Genomic DNA, 18,224 nt, shown 5'->3' on the forward strand with positions numbered 1-18,224 from the left:
GTTTCTATCATTAAAAAAAAAAGACAAGTTTTGTCTTCCAGGAGCTTAGAGTCTAGTAGAGGAATAGGATGTGTATGTAACTAACCACCTTGTAAAGAAGGATGAAGTTTCAACACCAAATTTAAGAGCAGCAGATTGTGACAGCAGTGGGGAAGAAGCAATTAATTCAGACTAGGAATCAAAGAAGGCTTTACCAGAGGTTGGGCTTTCAGCTGGAATTTGATGCACAAAAAGGATTCTGATTGGTGTAGAATAGAAACAGTCATTCCAGGCTCTGGAAATAGCAGTTTTATCATCAGAAGAGGTTTTCTTGATCCAGTGATAACTGTCAATACTATGCACTAGTCATTTGATAGTATACACGTCAATTAAAGGATCCTTTAAAATTTTTTTTATTTAAAAAATCCATTTAGCATGGAATTTAAAGGGAAAATTTCACACTATGCTTTTATTGCTAAATTATTTATTTTTAGATTCCATTTTTACTGATATTCTAGTACCAAGATATATTAAATATTAGATGTTTTATGTATCCGTTGTTCCTCCATATCCTTGTGGAATTGGTTCCAGGACCCCCTAGGATATCAAAATCATTTGATGCTCAAGTCCCTTATATAAAATGACATATACATGCATATAACCTATGCACATCCTCTCATAAACTTTATTTTTTTTTAGGAATTGTATCAATTTTATATCTCTCATTCACTTATTTTCCTTTTGAAACGCTCAAATCAAAGCAGGTGTTTACAAATATCTTTCTTTAAAATGGTTGCAATCATAATAATAGTACATTTGATTCATAAGTTTAATTTCCCAAAATATTTAGTTTGGAATCAATCCAAAACAAAATATTACATTATTCAAAAGAGATAATATCTCAGGAAATGTATGCTATGATCAAGTATATATTAAAAACAGTTATAGTCCACATGTGTCTTTCATTACAATTTTATTTTAAACATATATGTTGATTGCTATGTGAGGAAGATTTTGCAGAGACAATAGGAATTGCAAGTTACTGCAGACCTTTCTGTGGCCATCCTTATCTCTCATAAACTTTAAATTATCTCTAGGTAGTACAATATGTATGTCATGTGAATAGTTGTAAATACAATATAAGTGCTATGTAAATAGCTTCCAGCAAGTGGCAAATTTGTTTTGCTTTTTGGAATGTTTTGGAATATTTTTTTTGCTGAATATTTTTGGTCAGTGTTTAGTTGACTGTGTGGATGTGGAACCTGTGGATATGGAGGGCTAATTGTACTAGGCCAGTGTTTTCTTTTGATGAGACTATTTACTCATTGTGGATCCATTTCTGTTTTATCTCTTCATATTTATCTCACCTACCCTGTAAGCCAGTAGTTCTTGTTCTTTTCACAGTTGTGGATAAACCTGATGGGTGAATTCCACATGTGACATGGGCTTCTATGGCAATCACTTGTATTTAAGGGCTGCCATATGGAATGTATATCATTAATCAACAAACACTGGACGTTGAGTTTGAGATCTCTTTCTTTACATTTCAGCTCACATACATCTTCCTTTACAATATGTTTCAAGATTTCACAACTAGAAACTCTCTCCTAAGCTTCTATTGGCACCCCATCTTCACTTTTCTTCATAGGCCTTATACTTTGTATTTCCTTGTGTCTTAGTAATGTACAAGTCTTAGTTTCTTGAAAGCAAGATCTGTATCTGATTCACTGTTATAACTAATATATTTCTTAGCAGACAGGAGAGGCTTAGTACATATCTGAATGAATAAATGCTCTTAGGGACAATTCTGAATATTTTTTAAGGGTAATGCCTTTATAATTGAAATTTTCAATTTAGTTATAATTTCTTTCATAATAGTCAGGCCTTTGATCGATTTTAAGATTCTAGACTTTGATAACTTTTGTTTTTCAGTTTTATTGTTGTTGCTATGACTTTCTTTACAGTGTACTTACATAGAAATTGATCAAGTTCCTGAAACATATGCTGTTGTCCTTAGTCGCCCAGCTTGGTTATGGGGAGCAGAAATGGGAGCCAATGAGCATGGAGTTTGCATTGGGAATGAAGCTGTATGGGGAAGAGAAAAAGTTTGTGATGAAGAGGCACTGCTGGGCATGGACCTTGTCAGGTTATTTTTTTGTTACACTTTTTGCACTATAGAACTTGTCTAAGTTTAAAATTTTGGTGTAACTCTTAACATGTTTTATCTTCCTTTTTTCCCCCATTTTTTTGGACTTGATACTTTATAGTTTGTGTTAACAATGCTTCAGAATACAGGTATGCAATTTCAAGACTCTCAAATGTCATTAATTAGGAGAAGGAAAGGAATTGAAAATTATGATTCATTGGAAGTACTTAACATACTTTATTAGACCATAACTAATTCTCACAGTTACCTTATGGGCTATTATTATTATCCTGATTTTACAGATGAGAAATCTGGAGATTTAGAGATAAATCAGCTTGCAAATAAGTTACCAAGTTGGAATTTGAACACTGATCTTTGTTTTCATCATCCGAAACTAACTTCAGAAGGAATAGATTAGAAGTTGGATTTGCCTGTATCTATTAACTTGAAGAGACTTTTCTTTGAACATAAACACAAAATCTCATGTGCATGAAATTATTTAAGAAAAATAATGGAAGTTTTCTTTTAATCTGAGAGCTTTAATATTTTTATTTTAGACTTGGCCTTGAAAGAGGTGATACAGCTGAAAAAGCCCTCAATGTCATTGTTGATTTATTAGAAAAATATGGCCAGGGTGGAAATTGTTCAGAGGGCAGGATGGTATTTAGGTATCACAACAGTTTCCTGATAGCGGATAGAAATGAAGCCTGGATTCTGGAGACTGCAGGAAAGTACTGGGCAGCAGAAAAAGTAGAAGGTATGGACAGCTTTTCATGATTTAATTTGTTTTACAGTTAATAAAATACCTCCTAATTGCAGACATTTCATTTAGTTGTTTTTCAAGATTTATACTCCAGTGCAATGAAGGGGAAAACTGCAGGGGAAATGAAAAAAAGTGAAAGAACTCTATAAAGAGCTTTCTTGAAAAAGAGGAAAAGGTGCTATCATCTCTTTTTCATAAATATGATATTAATTTCATATAACCTATGTACATTTTCTGTGAAGTAACTCTTGTATGCTTTATAGTAGTTTTTTACCTTTTAATGAGATAAAATCATTACTTTATTATTTTTTCATCTTTTAAACTTTGGGCTGAACTCCAGAATTTCCTCACGTGTGGATATGGAGGTGAGGACTAGGGAGTGTTACTGGGGAATGGTGATTGTGAGTTAGTGGTGAGAAAGAATGTGTTAGTAGTAACAGTGGTAAAGTGTAAACATTTAATGTCATTGAGTAAATAAAACAATTGCTTTAGAATGCTTTGCTTTTTTTTTTCTTGATTTCTTTGTGATCATATATACTCATTTTCCAGTGAGGAAATTCAGAGATATGAAATTATGTACTCAGGGCAGTGAATGATAGAAGTTATTGTTTTTAACTTTTATTTATTTATTGTTTTAGCCTTAGAATTTAAATATTTCCATCCTGACTCTTTGTTCAGAATTCTTTCACTTGAGTATAGTCTTGTGCTAAGGCATGTTCACATACTTTTTGTGTACTTACCCTCTGGATCTCATAGTTTTACAGATAGACATGTGAAAATATTAAATAGTACATGAATAATACATACATATATATGCCATGAATATTTAAAGAAAGGAAAAGTCATTGTGAACTGGAAAAGTTTAGAAAATCTTCATGAAGGTAGCTTTGAGCTTTGCAGGATTTGGATGCTATTTTTCACAACAGGTTATTGACAGTTGTTTTTTTTTTTTTTTTTTGACAGTTGTTTTGATGGACATTTTATTTTATATTTTGCATGCATGTTTATTAATACATAAAATTTAATTGAGACTATTTTTCTTATTATGATAATTGGCCTGATCATACCATTAATTACTTTTTTTTTGTCAAGTATGCTACATACAAGAGAAAAATGAGTAAGTGTTTTTTTGTTGAAAAAGTGAGCCACACCAAGCCATCCGAAACGAACACCTTCATTGAGTCTGATTATTCAGTTGCAGATTAACTTTGCCAACTTGTTTCTCTTCCTAATAGTAAATGAGCCCAAGAACTACATAGCTTAACTGTAGGGAATTATCTTACTAGATTGAAAATTCTTCCCTGACTTTGATTCTGTCATGACTTAAGTCTATTATTGTAGTGAGACCATCCCAAGAATGACTTCATTAGAGTAATTTAACTGATTTCTACTTGGCTGACTATCATTCTAAACTGTTTTAAAATGTTGTTAATTTTTATTTATCATATCTATTTCATTTATTATGATTTGTTTAGAATAGGCTTTTATTGTTTCTTCTGTTTTGTATTTTAATTGTAAATTTTGTTATAACTTAAGTGTCATGATATTTTTAGAAGCCTCCTATATCTGTTCTAAACTTACTTATGGCTATTTTTTAAACAGTAATTCACATAAAAGACTAATTTCTAAAATATATAAATAACTGTCAAAATTCAGCCGTAAAAAGACAATCCAACTAGAAAAATGAACAAGAAGACACAAAGAGACATTTTGCCTAAAGAGATATACAGATATCACAAAAGCTCATGAAATAATGTTTAACATCATTACCCATTAGGGAAATGCAAACTAAAATCACAATGAGATATTATTATACCTCTATCAGAATGGCTGAGAAATTTTTAAATTTTATTTATTTTAATTGGAAGATATTTGCTTTACAGTATTGTGTTGTTTTCTGCCATACATCATGAATCAGCCATAGGCATACATGCGTCTTAAACCTCGCTCTTGAACCTCCTCCCACCTCCCACTCTATCCCACCCTTCTAGGTTGTCACAGGGCACCGGTGTGAGCTCCCAGCATCATACAGCAGATGGCTATCATACTGGCTATCTGTTTTACTGGAATGGCTAAAGATTTTTAAATGACACTCCCAAATGCTAGTGAGAATGTGGAGAATGGGTCACTGATACATTGCTAGTACAAATATACAGTCACTCAGGAAAACAGTTTGGCAGTTAAAAAAAGGATCTTAATATGCAACTATGATACTGTGTAGCACTTACAATCTTGTGCATTTATCTCTGAGAAAGAAAACTTAAATGCACACAAAAACCTGTACATGAATTTGTATAGCAGCTTTTTCCACGATAGGCAGAAACTGGAAACAACGAAGCAGTCCTTTAACTGGTGAATATTTAAATAAACTGTAGTATACCTATACCATGGAAAACTACTCAGCAATAAAAAGGAATGAACTGCTGATACATATAATAACCTGGAATAATCTTTAGGGAATTAAACTGAGAGGGGAAAAAAAAGCCTAAAGATTATATATTGTATGATTCCATTTATATGGTTTTTTTTGAAATGACAATTATAGGAATGAATAACAGATGATTGCCTGGGGTTTATGAAAAGGTGGGTGTAGAGATAAGTGGCTGTGGCTATGAAAGGGCAACATGAGTGATCATTGTGATATAATCTTGGCAGTTTGAATATCAATATTTTGGTTGTGATATCATACAAGACGTTACCATTTGGGGAGACAGTATAAAGGTGCATAGTTTGTTCTTTAATTCTTATAATTGCATGTGAATCCATAGTTACCTCAAAATAAAAAGTTTAATTTAAAAAAGTTATTTATTCATGTGTAATAAATAGATATACATGGTACAACATTTAGAAGTCTATATTTACATTGAAATAGTGATTAAGGATCATAATGTACAGAGATAGATACATTACATTAAATGTGACTTTTCTTCTCCTTTCCTCTCTTCTTTGAAAATAGAGGGAGTTCGCAATATTTCTAATCAGCTTTCTATAACGACAAAAATTGATCGGGAACACCCAGACATGAGAAACTATGCCAAGCAGAGAGGTTGGTGGGATGGGAAAAAGGAATTCGATTTTGCTGCAACATACTCTTATCTTGATACAGCCAAGATGATGATTTCACCAGGCAGATACTGTGAAGGCTACAAACTTCTGAATAAGCATAAAGGTAATTTTAAATAATACTAGAATGAAAATATTTCATGTATATATAAAGTAGGTATAATAAAGTTTGGGTTCTGGCAAATTATTCTAAGTAAAGATATATATTTATTAAAACTGAAAGTATTGTGATATTGTAAGCTATTTTTTGAGATGAGTGAAGTGCTATATAATTGTGAGAGGGTAACAGTAATGATTCTTTTTGAAGAACAAGTTCAGATTTGCAATCCTCAAATCCTTTTTTCAGTTCTTATTAATATTCTTAAAGCCAAATTTATATTACTTTCATTGTCAGAATTCACTGGAACATGGAGATAGTTTTCTTTGACTCTTGCTCCTACTTTTTTTTAATCTTTTGATAGTACCCTGGATATTTTCTAATTTCAAAAGTTATTTCTCGAATGAGCAGATATAAGAATTCTCCCTTTTCACTCCTAAACTCTAGAACTGTTGAATAAAATATTTAAACATTAAGGACGTATACAGCTAGGTTTAAATACAAGAAGAGGAAATCGTTAGGTACCAAAAATGAAGAGAGAACTCACATTGTCAGCAAGATTTGAGGTATCTTTTCTCTGTGCAGTTCAACTTCTGTGTCAAAGAGGATATCATGGACAAGATATCAGCCTTGCAGGCCACTTTTAACATCCATGTGAATGTAGGTGCCTAGCAGAAAGACTAATCTGGGGAGCAGGAACTGGACTACTTACTAAGATCAGTACTCTGCTCCTGGCCCAGAGTCCCAGCTGGAATTGAGATGTCTGCTGTGCCAGGCTATGGGTCAGTACAGTCTCTTGTGAGCAACTGAACTCTGATGTATGTGTATTTTGTATTATGTATAATTATATTTATGGAAATGTCTGCTTCTCCATTGAATTCTGTCAGTTTTTGCTTAATGTATTTTCAATTCAGTTCAGTTCAGTCACTCAGTCATGTCTAACTCTTTGTGACCCCATGGACTGCAGCACACCAGGCTTCCCTGTCCATCACCAACTCCCAGAGCTTACTCAAACTCACGTCCACTGGGTCAGTGATGCCATCCAACCATCTCATCCTCTGTTGTCCTTCTCTTCCTGCCCTCAGTCTTTCCCAGCATCAAGGTCATTTCCAGTGAGTCAGTTCTTCGCATCAAGTAGCCAAGTATTGGAGTTTCAGCTTCAGCATCAGTCCTTCCAATGAACACTCAGGACTGATTTCCTTTAGGATTGACTGTTTGGATCTCCTTACAGTCCAAGGACTCTCAAGAGTCTTCTCCAACACCACAGTTCAAAAGCATCAATTCTTTGGCGCTCAGCTTTCTTTATAGTCTAACTCTCACATCCATATATGACTAATGGAAAAATCATAGCGTTGACCAGACAGACCTTTGTTGGCAAAGTAATGTCTTTGCTTTTCAATATGCTGTCTAGGTTGGTCATAGCTTTTCTTCCAAGGAGCAAGAATCTTTTAATTTCATGGCTGCAGTCACCATCTGCAGTGATTTGGGAGCCTGAAAAAATACAGTGTCTCACTGTTTCTGTTGTTTCCCTGTCTATTTGCCATGAAGTAATGAGACTGGATGCCATGATCTTAGTTTTCTGAATGTTGAGTTTTAAGCCAACTTTTTCACTCTCCACTTTCACTTTCATCAAGAGGCTGTTTACTTCTTCCTTCACTTTCTGCCATAAGGGTGGTGTCATCTGCATATCTGAGGTTATTGATATTTCTGCTGGCAATCTTGATTCCAGCTTGTGCTTCATCCAGCTGACATTTCACATGATGTACTCTGCATATAAGTTAAATAAGCAGGGTGACAATATACAGCCTTGACATACTCCTTTCCTGATTTGGAACCAGTCTGTTGTTCTATGTCTAGTTCTAACTGTTGCTTCTTGACCTACATACAGATTTCTCAGGAGGCAGGTATGGTGATCTAGTATTCCCATCTCTTTAAGAATTTTCCAGTTGTTGTGATCCACACAGTCAAAGGCTTTGGCGTAGTCAGTAAAGCAGAAGTAGATGTTTTTCTGGAACTCGCTTGCTTTTTTGATGATCCAACGGATGTTGGCAATTTGATCGCTGGTTCCTCTGCCTTTTCTAAATCCAACTTGAACATCTGGAAGTTCACAGTTCACGTACTGTTGAAGCCTGACGTGGAGGATTTTGAGTATTACTTTGCTAGCGTGTGAGATGAGTGTGATTGTGTGGTAGTTTGAGTATTCTTTGGCATTGCCTTTCTTTGGGACTGCAATGAAAACTGATCTTTTCCAGTCCTGTGGCCACTGCTGAGTTTTCCAAATTTGCTGGCATATTGAGTGCAGCACTTTCACGACATCATTTAGGATTTGAAATAACTCAATTGGAATTCTATCACCTCCACTAGCTTTGTTTGTAGTGATGCTTCCTAAGGCCCACTTGACTTCACATTCCAGGATATCTGGCTCTGGGTGAGTGATCACACCATTGTGCTATCTGGATCATGAAGATCTTTTTTGTATAGTTCCTCTGTGTATTCTTGCCACCTCTTCTTAACGTCTTCTGCTTCTGTTAGGTCCATACAATTTGTGTCCTTTATTATGCCCATCTTTGCATGAAGTCTTCCCTTGGTATCTCTAATTTTCTTGAAGAGATCTCTAGTTTTTCCCATTCTGTTGTTTTCCTCTATTTCTTTGCACTGATCGCTGAGGAAGGCTTTCTTATCTCTCCTTGCTATTCTTTGGAACTCTGCATTGAAATGGGTATATCTTTCCTTTTCTCTTTTGCCTTTTGCTTCTTTTCTTTTCTCAGCTATTTGTAAAGCTTCCTCAGACAACCATTTTGCCTTTTTGCATTTCTTTTTCTTGGGGATGGTCTTGATCACTGCCTCCTGTACAATGTCACAAACCATCGTTCATAGTTCTTCAGGCACTCTATCAGATCTAATCCCTTGAATCTATTTGTCACTTCCACTGTATAATCCTAAGGGATTTGATTTAGGTCATACCTGAATGGTCCAGTGGTTTCCCCTACTTTTTTCAATTTAAGTCTGAATTTGGCAATAAGGAATTAATGATCTGAGCCACAGTCAGCTCCTGCTCTTGTTTTTGCTGACTGTATAGAACTTCTCCATCTTTGGCTGCAAAGGATACAATCAATCTGATTTCAGCATTGACCATCTGGTGATGTCCATGTGTAGAGTCTTCTCCTGTGTTGTTGGAAGAGGGTGTTTGCTATGACCAGTGCATTCTCTTGGCAAAACTCTGTTAGCCTTTGCCCTGCTTCATTCTGTACTCCAAGGCCAAATTCGCCTGTTACTCCAGGTATCTCTTGACTTCCTACTTTTGCATTCCAGTCCCCTATAATGAAAAGGACATCTTTTTGGGTGTTAGTTCTAGAAGGTCTTATAGGTCTTCATAGGACCATTCAACTTCAGCTTCTTCAGCATTACTGGTTGTAGTATAGACTTGGATTACTGTGATATTGAATGGTTTGCCTTGGAAATGAACAAAGATCATTCTGTCATTTTTGAGATTGCATCCAAGTACTGCATTTCGGACTCTTTTGTTTACTATGATGGCTACTCCATTTCTTCTAAGGGATTCTTGCCCACAGTAGTAGATCTAAGGGTCATCTGAGTTAAATTCACCCATTCCAGTCCATTTTAGTTTGCCGATTCCTAAAATATTGATGCTAACTCTTGCCATCTTTTGTTTGACCACTTCCAGTTTACCTTGATTCATGGACCTAACATTTCAGGTTCCTATGCAATATTGCTATTTACAGCATTGGACTTTACTTCCATCATCAGTCACATCCACAACTGGGTATTGTTTTTGCTTTGGCTCCATCTCTTCATTCTTTCTGGAGTTATTTCTCCACTGATCTCCAGTAGCATATTGGGCCCTTACCGACCTGGGAAGTTCATCTTTCCATGTCCTATCTTTTTGCCTTTTCATACTGTTCATGGGGTTCTCAAGGCAAGAATACTGGAGTGGTTTGCCATTCCCTTCTCCGGTGGACCACGTTTTGTTAGAACTCTCCACCATGACCTCTTCATCTTGGGTGACCCAACACAACATGGTTCACAGTTTCACTGAGTTGACAAGGCTGTGGTCCATGTGATCAGTTTGATTAGTTTTCAGTGATTGTGGTTTTCATTCTGTCTGCTCTCTGATGGATAAAGATAAGAGGCTATGGAAGCTTCCTGATGCCAGAGACTGACTGAGGTGGTAACTGGGTCTTGTATTGTATTTTAAAAACTGGTAATGTATTTTAAAATGCTGTTATTAGGTGCATATTATTACATAAGGTTATCTGGAAAATCTCCCAATAGTTGGAAATTGTAGAACACACTTTAAATATATGGGTCAAAAAAGAAATCTCAAATTAGAAAATATTTTGAATGAAATAAAATGAAAATCACATATTTATGGCATGCAGCAAAAGTACTGGTTCCAGGAAAATGTATAGCATTAAGTGCTTATATCAGATAATAAGAAAAGTCTCATATCAACAATGTAAACTTTCACCTTAATAAACTAAAACAAAAGAAAACCAAAAATTCCCAAGCAAAGAACAAAAAGAAAATCATAAAGTGCAGAAATCAATAAAATTGAAAACAACAAAACCATGGCAAAAATAGATCAAATTAAAAGCTGGTTCTTTGAAAAAATTAATAAATTGATATACTCTAGACAGCTTGACAAAGAAAAAAAAGAAGAAAACACAAGTTACATGTCAGAAAAAAGATACTATATATCCGTAGACATTAGGAAGATAATAGGGAATGCTCTAAACAGCTCTAAGTGTATTCAATAACTTGGAGGAAATGAACCAAGTCCTTGAAAGCCACCAATTACCAAAACTCACCTAAGAAGAAGTAACTCTTCATTTAGCAATTTAATTGATTGTATGCAATCTGCAAAGTCTGTCTCTTGGTCAGCAGCTCAAATTCCGGTTCAGCTCTTATGTTTTTAGAATGAGGATCATTCTGGCCCTTCATATACTAATTCATGAATCAGATGGAGATTTGGGCAGAGTTGTTGGTTTTTTTTTTCCTTAACAAAGAGTTTGGCGGTTCCTTTCTATAAGTATCTGCTTTCTGCAGTTCTCTCTTCACCTTCTAGTACCTGCCATTGGCCTCTGGTACCTCAGATCTTAAAGGCTAAGGTTTTCTATTGCACAGCATTGACCATGGCCTTCCATCAAGCTAAAGCTATAACAAAAATGGGACATTTACTCTGTGCTTAATTCCGTCTTTCGAGTGTCACTTCTCATCCAGAATTTTCCTGCTTTTGTTTATAGTAAAAAGCCTTCGGTGTATTTTGTCCCACATTTATAGTTATCTGAGGGAGGGTTGGTCAGTTACTCAGTCATGTCCGACTCTTTGTGACCCCATGGACTGCAGCACGCCAGGCCTCCCTGTCCATCACCAACTCCCGGAACTTATTCAAACTCATGTCGATTGACTAGGTGATGCCATCCAACCATTTCATCCTCTGTTGTCCCCTTTTCCTCCTGCCTTCAATCTTTCCCAGCATCAGGGTCTTTTCCAGTGAGTCAGTTCTTTGCATCAGGTGGCCAAAGTATTGGAGTCTCAGTTTCAGCATCAGTCCTTCCAATGAATATTCAGGACTGATCTCCTTTAGAATTGACTGGTTGGATTTCCTTGCTGTCCAAGGGACTCTCAAGAGTCTTCTCCAACACCACAGTTCAAAAGCATCAATTCTTCAGCATTGTTTTACTTATAAAAATAAATATATTCACATGATTCAAAATTCAGAGGTACCCAAGTGAAGTGTCTCCCTTCTAAGGGTTATTCACTTAGTCATGTCCAACTCTTTGCAACCCCATGGACTTTAGCCCACTAGGATTCTCTGTCCATGGAATTATTCAAGTAAGAACACTGGAGTGGGTTGCCATTTCCTACTCCTGTCTCCCTTCTAACAGGCCCCTATTCAGTTATTTTTCCTATAGGCAGTTCCTTGTGTATTCTTTCAGAGATGTTGTATGCTTAATGAAATTATATATAGGTATTCTTGACTCTCTGTTTTACAAAAGGGTTGCATTCCGCACATACTTTTCTGCACATAACTTTTTTCCAGTTAGCGGTAGTGTATATCATTCTATTTTTATATGTACTGAACTTTTTCATTTTTTTAACAGGTACATGGTATTCTATTATTTTTGTATATTTTTATTTCCATATGGCTGTATTTTATTATTGTAAAGGTTGATTGTATGAATTATACTTTAGTTAACTAATTTCCTGTTACTTAGATTGTTTTTAGTTTTTCGCTACTGAAAATTATACAACATGCTTATAGCTTATTTATTTTCACATCCATGACCATTTTCCTAGAAAAATTTCCTCAAAGTAGGATGTGGGGTCAAAGCATGTGCATGTGTTGTGCTACTTTTATGTTGTCTGAAAGTGAAAGTGAAGTCTCTCAGTTGTGTCTGACTCTTTGTGACCCCTGGACTGTAGCCTGCCTGGCTTCTCTGTCTAAGGGATTCTCCATGCAAGAGTACTGGAGTGGGTTGCCATTTCCTTCTCCAGGGCATCTTTCCAACCCAGGGATTGAACCTGGGTCTCCTGCATTGCAGGCATACTCTTTACTGTCTGAGTCACAAGAGCTCTTTGTCTTGTCTATTTGCCTCCAAATAATTCCAGAAAAATTCTTTATCTGCTACCCCCAAATTATTTATCTGCCCCCCAATAATTATGAAAATTATTTAGAAGATAATTGGGTGGCAGATAAATGCTAAAAGGCTCTTTTCACTAACAAAAATATGTGACTGATATATACTCTTTCACTTGAAAGATAAAGTGGTTCTATAAATCAGTCAGAAAGCAACTTCTCAGAGAAAAGATCAGTCAGTGATTGATACTTGCTTCTCAGGTATTCATTAAACAAATTAATTATACGTATAGCAGAAAAATGGGGCTCCCCAGGTTGCTCAGTGGTAAAAGAACCTGCCTGCCAGTTCAGGAGATGAAGGAGACCCACGTTTGATCCCTGGGTCAGAAAGATCCCCTGGAGGAGGAAATGGCAACCCATTCCAGTGTTGTTGCCTGGAGAATCCCGTGGACAGGGGAGCCTGGCTGGCTGTGGTCCCTAGGGTGGCAAAGAGTCGGACACCAGGGAGTGACTAAACACACAAATGGGCACACACACACAGCAGAAAAAAGTTCGTGACAGAATGTTTTTAGAATGCCTTAATGTCATTATTTTCCAAGTATTTAATACCTTACTTTTAATTTCCAGAAGAACATCTTATCATTTGAAAAATTTCCTCTAAGTTTCTTAATGTTAGGTTGTCATTTTATAAGTAGGTTATTTGAAGTGTCTCTTTTCCCATGTGGATAGATATGTAGAAAATGCTGAAATATGTTACTCTAAGGATTTTTATTTTAGGGTGACTATTATTGTAAAGTAGAGATGGAGTAATGGTTGCAACAGTACCTACTCCTGTTTATTTAAAAAGTGTATCAGAGGCTAGACACTGCTAAGTGATTATATTATTTTCTTTAAGCAACCATGATAAGTAGGTATTATCTTCATTTTACAAATGAGAAAACTATGTTTGTGCTCTTCACTTATCTCCTGTATGAAACTTAAAAAAAAAAAAAGACTCTTATTTGTCCTTACACTTTTCTCAGCACCTAGTTCAGTGTCTGCACTAGTGTATATGTACACTTGGTAAGTTTTTTTGTTGCTGTTAACAAAGGCTTGTAAATTGAATCACAATGATCATTATTGTGTCCTTTTTTTATGGCAATAAACCTAAAGGGTTAGGACATAAAATTAGCAGGTATTCTGAAAAAATGAAGACTATCAACACATAACTAAGCCAGAGAGAAAAATGTCAAGAATTGTAAGGTTTAGGGTGATTGGATAAAAGGAATAAAAAATAGGTAGAAAAAAATTATAAATCAATTAGCCACTGCATTATAATAATAAATTCTATTATATTTAACAAAATGACTGAATTATAGATTTGAAATGCATACATGAGTATAGTAATGGATGCATCTGACATGAAACTTCTTTTTCCTCCAAGGATGAAGTACAGTTCATCCAGCTTTCTGTGCTTTGCCAAAGGAATAAATGTCTTCCCAGTGCTTTTATAGAAAATTGTCTACTAGAATATTATAGCTAATTTTTCCTATGATTTTTCTAGATGGAGGAGCCTACTTCTCTTCTTTCCAGCTCTTCCTACCTGGTAGCTATTAACTGTGCTGCATGTATGTCCAAATTGTATCTATATTCACTTATGTATTTTAAATGACTAGTTTAAATTGCAATGAGATTGTACCCTGTGTTTTGCATTCATTTTAGTGAACCCTACCACTGCAGTCTCAGTACTTATTCAATGCTTGGTAGTGGATTACTTATAGCTATCCTACTCAAGTGATCATGTAAATCCTTCTTTCATTTTGAGAATTGTAGGTTTTGAATACAGAAAACATTTTCATAATACCTGTCTTATCTCAGTGTTATGGTTCCAACACTGTTTTCATCAAAACTTGCTACTTATAGGAATTTATGTTTGAATCATTCTAAAATCTCACTGGGTACAGAAGCTATGTATCTGATAGGTGTGGATGGCTTTTGCTTTATTGTCTAGTTTTATTATTAAGGATTGTTTTCAGATATATACTTTTTTTTTCTCCCTGCATTTCCCTAAATTAACAGAAAGGTATTGCTCCTGTAACAAATTATCTATACGTTATTTTTCTTGAATTTGAAGTCATAGCTATGTTATGGAGAAAGTGAAAATTTGCTATTAACATAAAGCAGTTGGTAGTTTGAGTGATTAACTGTGGATGGAACACTATATTGTTTTATATGGAAATCAATTTTATTTTAATTTAAAATGTCACAATCACAATTTGGGTACAGACTTGATGTAAACTTTTTTCTTTTAATTATTCCCATATATCATGGGAATGAGGGGGAATTTCTTGCTTTCCATGCTTTATTTGTCCTTGTAAGTAATTTCATTTTTTTTATTCCTTTGCTGTCATTGTAGTAGGATTTGGAAAGAGAAGAAACAAATACCTGTGGTCAACCAACTGTGTTAAATGAAAGTTATTTTTTTCTTTAGGACTAATTTTAATGCAATAATTAAACACATATAAACGTCTGAAAATATTTTATGTGATGGCAGGAACTCTATGTTTTGTGTTTTTTTAAATATACTTGTTACAATATGGATCTACCATATTCATTACTGTTATTAAGAAATTGATACTACTTGAGGGCGAAAAGAGACATATTTAATAAATGAAAGGCATAAAATTTGAGTTGGTTAAAAGCACAAAGCTGAACATCTGCTTCTGGTTAACAAGGGGTAGCTAGTACTGGACTAGCCTCTTCCCAAGAATAAATATAAAAGCTGGAAGAATAAAACCACTGTTTGAAGGCATGGTGAATACCCAAAACAGTTAGGACATGAGGGGCCTAGATCCAGGAGATTGGAAAAAGACCATCTGCACTCTGAGAGGAGTCTGACCTTCTATGTCACAATTTCTCCTTATAGCAGTTGCTGACTTCTATGCAGTGTGTATGTAGGATGAGACACTGCAAGATGAATAGTCACCATCTTTTTTTAAAAAGATGGTAACGATAACCCTATATGCAAAACAGAAAAAGAGACACAGATGTACAGAACAGACTTTGGGACTCTGTGGGAGAAGGCGAGGGTGGGATGTTCTGAGAGAACAGCATTGAAACAAGTATACTATCAAGGGTGAAACAGATCACCAGCCCAGGTTGGAGGCATGAGACAAGTGCTCAGGGCTGGTGCACTGGGAAGACCCAGAGGGATGGGATGGAGAGGGAGGCGAGAGGAGGAATTGTGATGGGGAACACATGTAAATCCATAGCTGATTCATGTCAATGTATGGCAAAAACCACTACAATATTGTGAAGTAATTAGCCTCCAACTAATAAAAATAAATGGAAAAAAAAAAAAAAAAGGATGAGTAGTCGCTAAGACCTTAAAAAGTTAAGTAGAGATTTTGGCAGTCTTACAAGGTCTTAGGGACAAAAATTGGATTTGATGAACAACCAAGAAGGGGCCTGAGAAATACCCTAGGCTTTCAGTTGAAACCCCAGAAAGGCTGTACATTAGGAGTAAGAATGGACAGAGAATAGACCAGTCTTAGCTGGATCAATAGGTAATCTACGTATATTCCATCTGTTTGCCAGAAGAAAATTAAATCCTCTGTGGAGGAAAATATCATGCAGAACCTCTACAAATTTTCATCTAGAGTGTCCAACATTTAATTAAAAAGTTATCAGACATGCCAAGAAATGGACCAAATGACTGAAAATCAAGAGAAAGACAGTAGAAACTGACCCACTGGTTATCTGCAATTAGTTTTATTGGATACAGACTTAAAAATTAATATGTTTTATATGTTAAAAAAAACTAGATGAGAAGATGGAGAATTTTATCAGAGAACTGAAATCTGTGAAAGAGAACCAAATGGAAATAAAATAACTGTTGTTCAGTCGCTAAGTTGTGTCTGACTGTGACCCCATGGACTGCAGCACTCCGGGTTTCCCTGTTTTCCACTATCTTCTGGAGTTTGCTCAAATTCATGTCCACTGAGTTGGTGATGCTATCTAACCATCTCATCCTCTGTCTCCCCTTTCTCCTTTTGCCTTCAGTCTTTCCCAGCATCAGGATCTTTTCCAGTGAGTCAGTTCTTTGCATCAGGTGGCCAGAGTATTGGTGCTTCAGCTTCAGCATCAGTCCTTTCAGTGAATATTCAGGGTTGGTTTCCTTTAGGATTGACTGGTTTCATCTCCTTGCAGTCCAAGGGACTCTCAAGTGTCTTCTCCAGCACCAGATTCAAAGGCATCAGTTCTTCAGCACTCAGCCTTCTTTATGGTTCAACTCTCACATCCATGCATGACTACTGCAAAAACCATAGCTTTGACTAGACGAACCTTTGTTGGCAAGGTAATGTCTTGGCTTTTTAATATGCTGTCTAGGTTTGTCATAGCTTTCCTTCCAAGGAGTGTCTTAATTTCATGGCTGCAGTCACCATCTGCAGTGATTTTGGAGCCTAAGAAAATAAAATCTGTCACTGCTTCCATTTTCTTCCCTTTCAATTTGCCATAAAGTGATGAAACTGGATGGCTTGATCTTAGTTTTTAGAACTGTAAATTTATAATAACTGAGAATTCAGTATAATAACCTATTAGACATAGCAGAAGAAAAAAAATTAGTGAATTGGAATATCAGTAGAAAATTTCTGCTTGAAACAGAGATAAGGCTTTGGAAAATATAGGCAGGAGTGTGAAAGCCATATAGGACTCATTGATAAGATCTAACATGTATGTAGTTGGAGTCCCAATAGGAAAGGTGAGAAAGAATATGGATGGGCAAAAAGCAAGATTTGAAGAGATACTGGCCAAGAATTTTCCCAAATTAATAAAGTCGGCAAGTCACAGTTTAATGAAGCTCTACAAATCCCAAGGATAAATAAAAGGATACCACACCTGGGCCTATTGCAATAAGATTGTTGAAGAGGGAAATAAACAGAAAATCCTAAAAGCAGTCAGAGAGAAAATATATATTACCTTTAAAGCATCAAATATAACACTGGCAGAAAACCTTTGCCTTCAACAGAAGGGAAAGAATCTAGAAGACTGTAAAATGACACCTTTTAAGTGATAGAGAAAAATAATTACTACTAATTTAGAATTCCATATCCAGTGAAAATATACTCCAGAAATGAAGCTGAACTAAAATTTGAGAGAATTCATCACTAACCAATTGACTAGAATCAAGATTGCCAGAAGAAATATCAATAACCTCAGATATGCAGATGATAGTGCTCTAAAGGCAGAAAGCAAAGAGAAACTAAAGAGCTTCTTGATGAAGGTGAAAGAGAAGAGTGAGAGAAACTAAAGAGCTTCTTGATGAAGGTGAAAGAGAAGAGTGAAAAAGCTGACTTAAAACTCAACATTCCAAAAACTAAGATCATGGCATCCAGTCTCATCACTTCATGGCAAATAGATGGGGAAGAGTGCAAACAGTGACAGATTTTATTTTCTTGAGCTCCTAAATCATTGCAGAGAGAGACCGTAACCATGAAATGAAAAGAAAATTTGCTGTTTGGAAGAAAAGCTATGACAAACCTAGATAGTGTGTTAAAAAGCAAAGACATCACTTTGCTGACAAAGGTCCATATAG

General features: G+C 35.6%; 1 protein-coding gene across 1 annotated transcript in view; it reads left to right on the plus strand.

Annotated features, from left to right (window-relative positions):
- SCRN3 (secernin 3) overlaps positions 1 to 18,224 on the plus strand; it is a 36,835-nt gene that overhangs the window by 4,430 nt on the left and 14,181 nt on the right. Inside the window, exons 3-5 of the mRNA XM_043487689.1 lie at positions 1,944 to 2,125; positions 2,683 to 2,882; positions 5,845 to 6,057. Of these exons, the coding sequence (XP_043343624.1) occupies positions 1,944 to 2,125; positions 2,683 to 2,882; positions 5,845 to 6,057 (595 nt within the window). The remainder of the gene's footprint in view (positions 1 to 1,943; positions 2,126 to 2,682; positions 2,883 to 5,844; positions 6,058 to 18,224) is intronic.

This window comes from Cervus canadensis, chromosome 15 (genome assembly GCF_019320065.1).
Source record: "Cervus canadensis isolate Bull #8, Minnesota chromosome 15, ASM1932006v1, whole genome shotgun sequence".
NCBI classification, from domain to species: domain Eukaryota; kingdom Metazoa; phylum Chordata; class Mammalia; order Artiodactyla; family Cervidae; genus Cervus; species Cervus canadensis.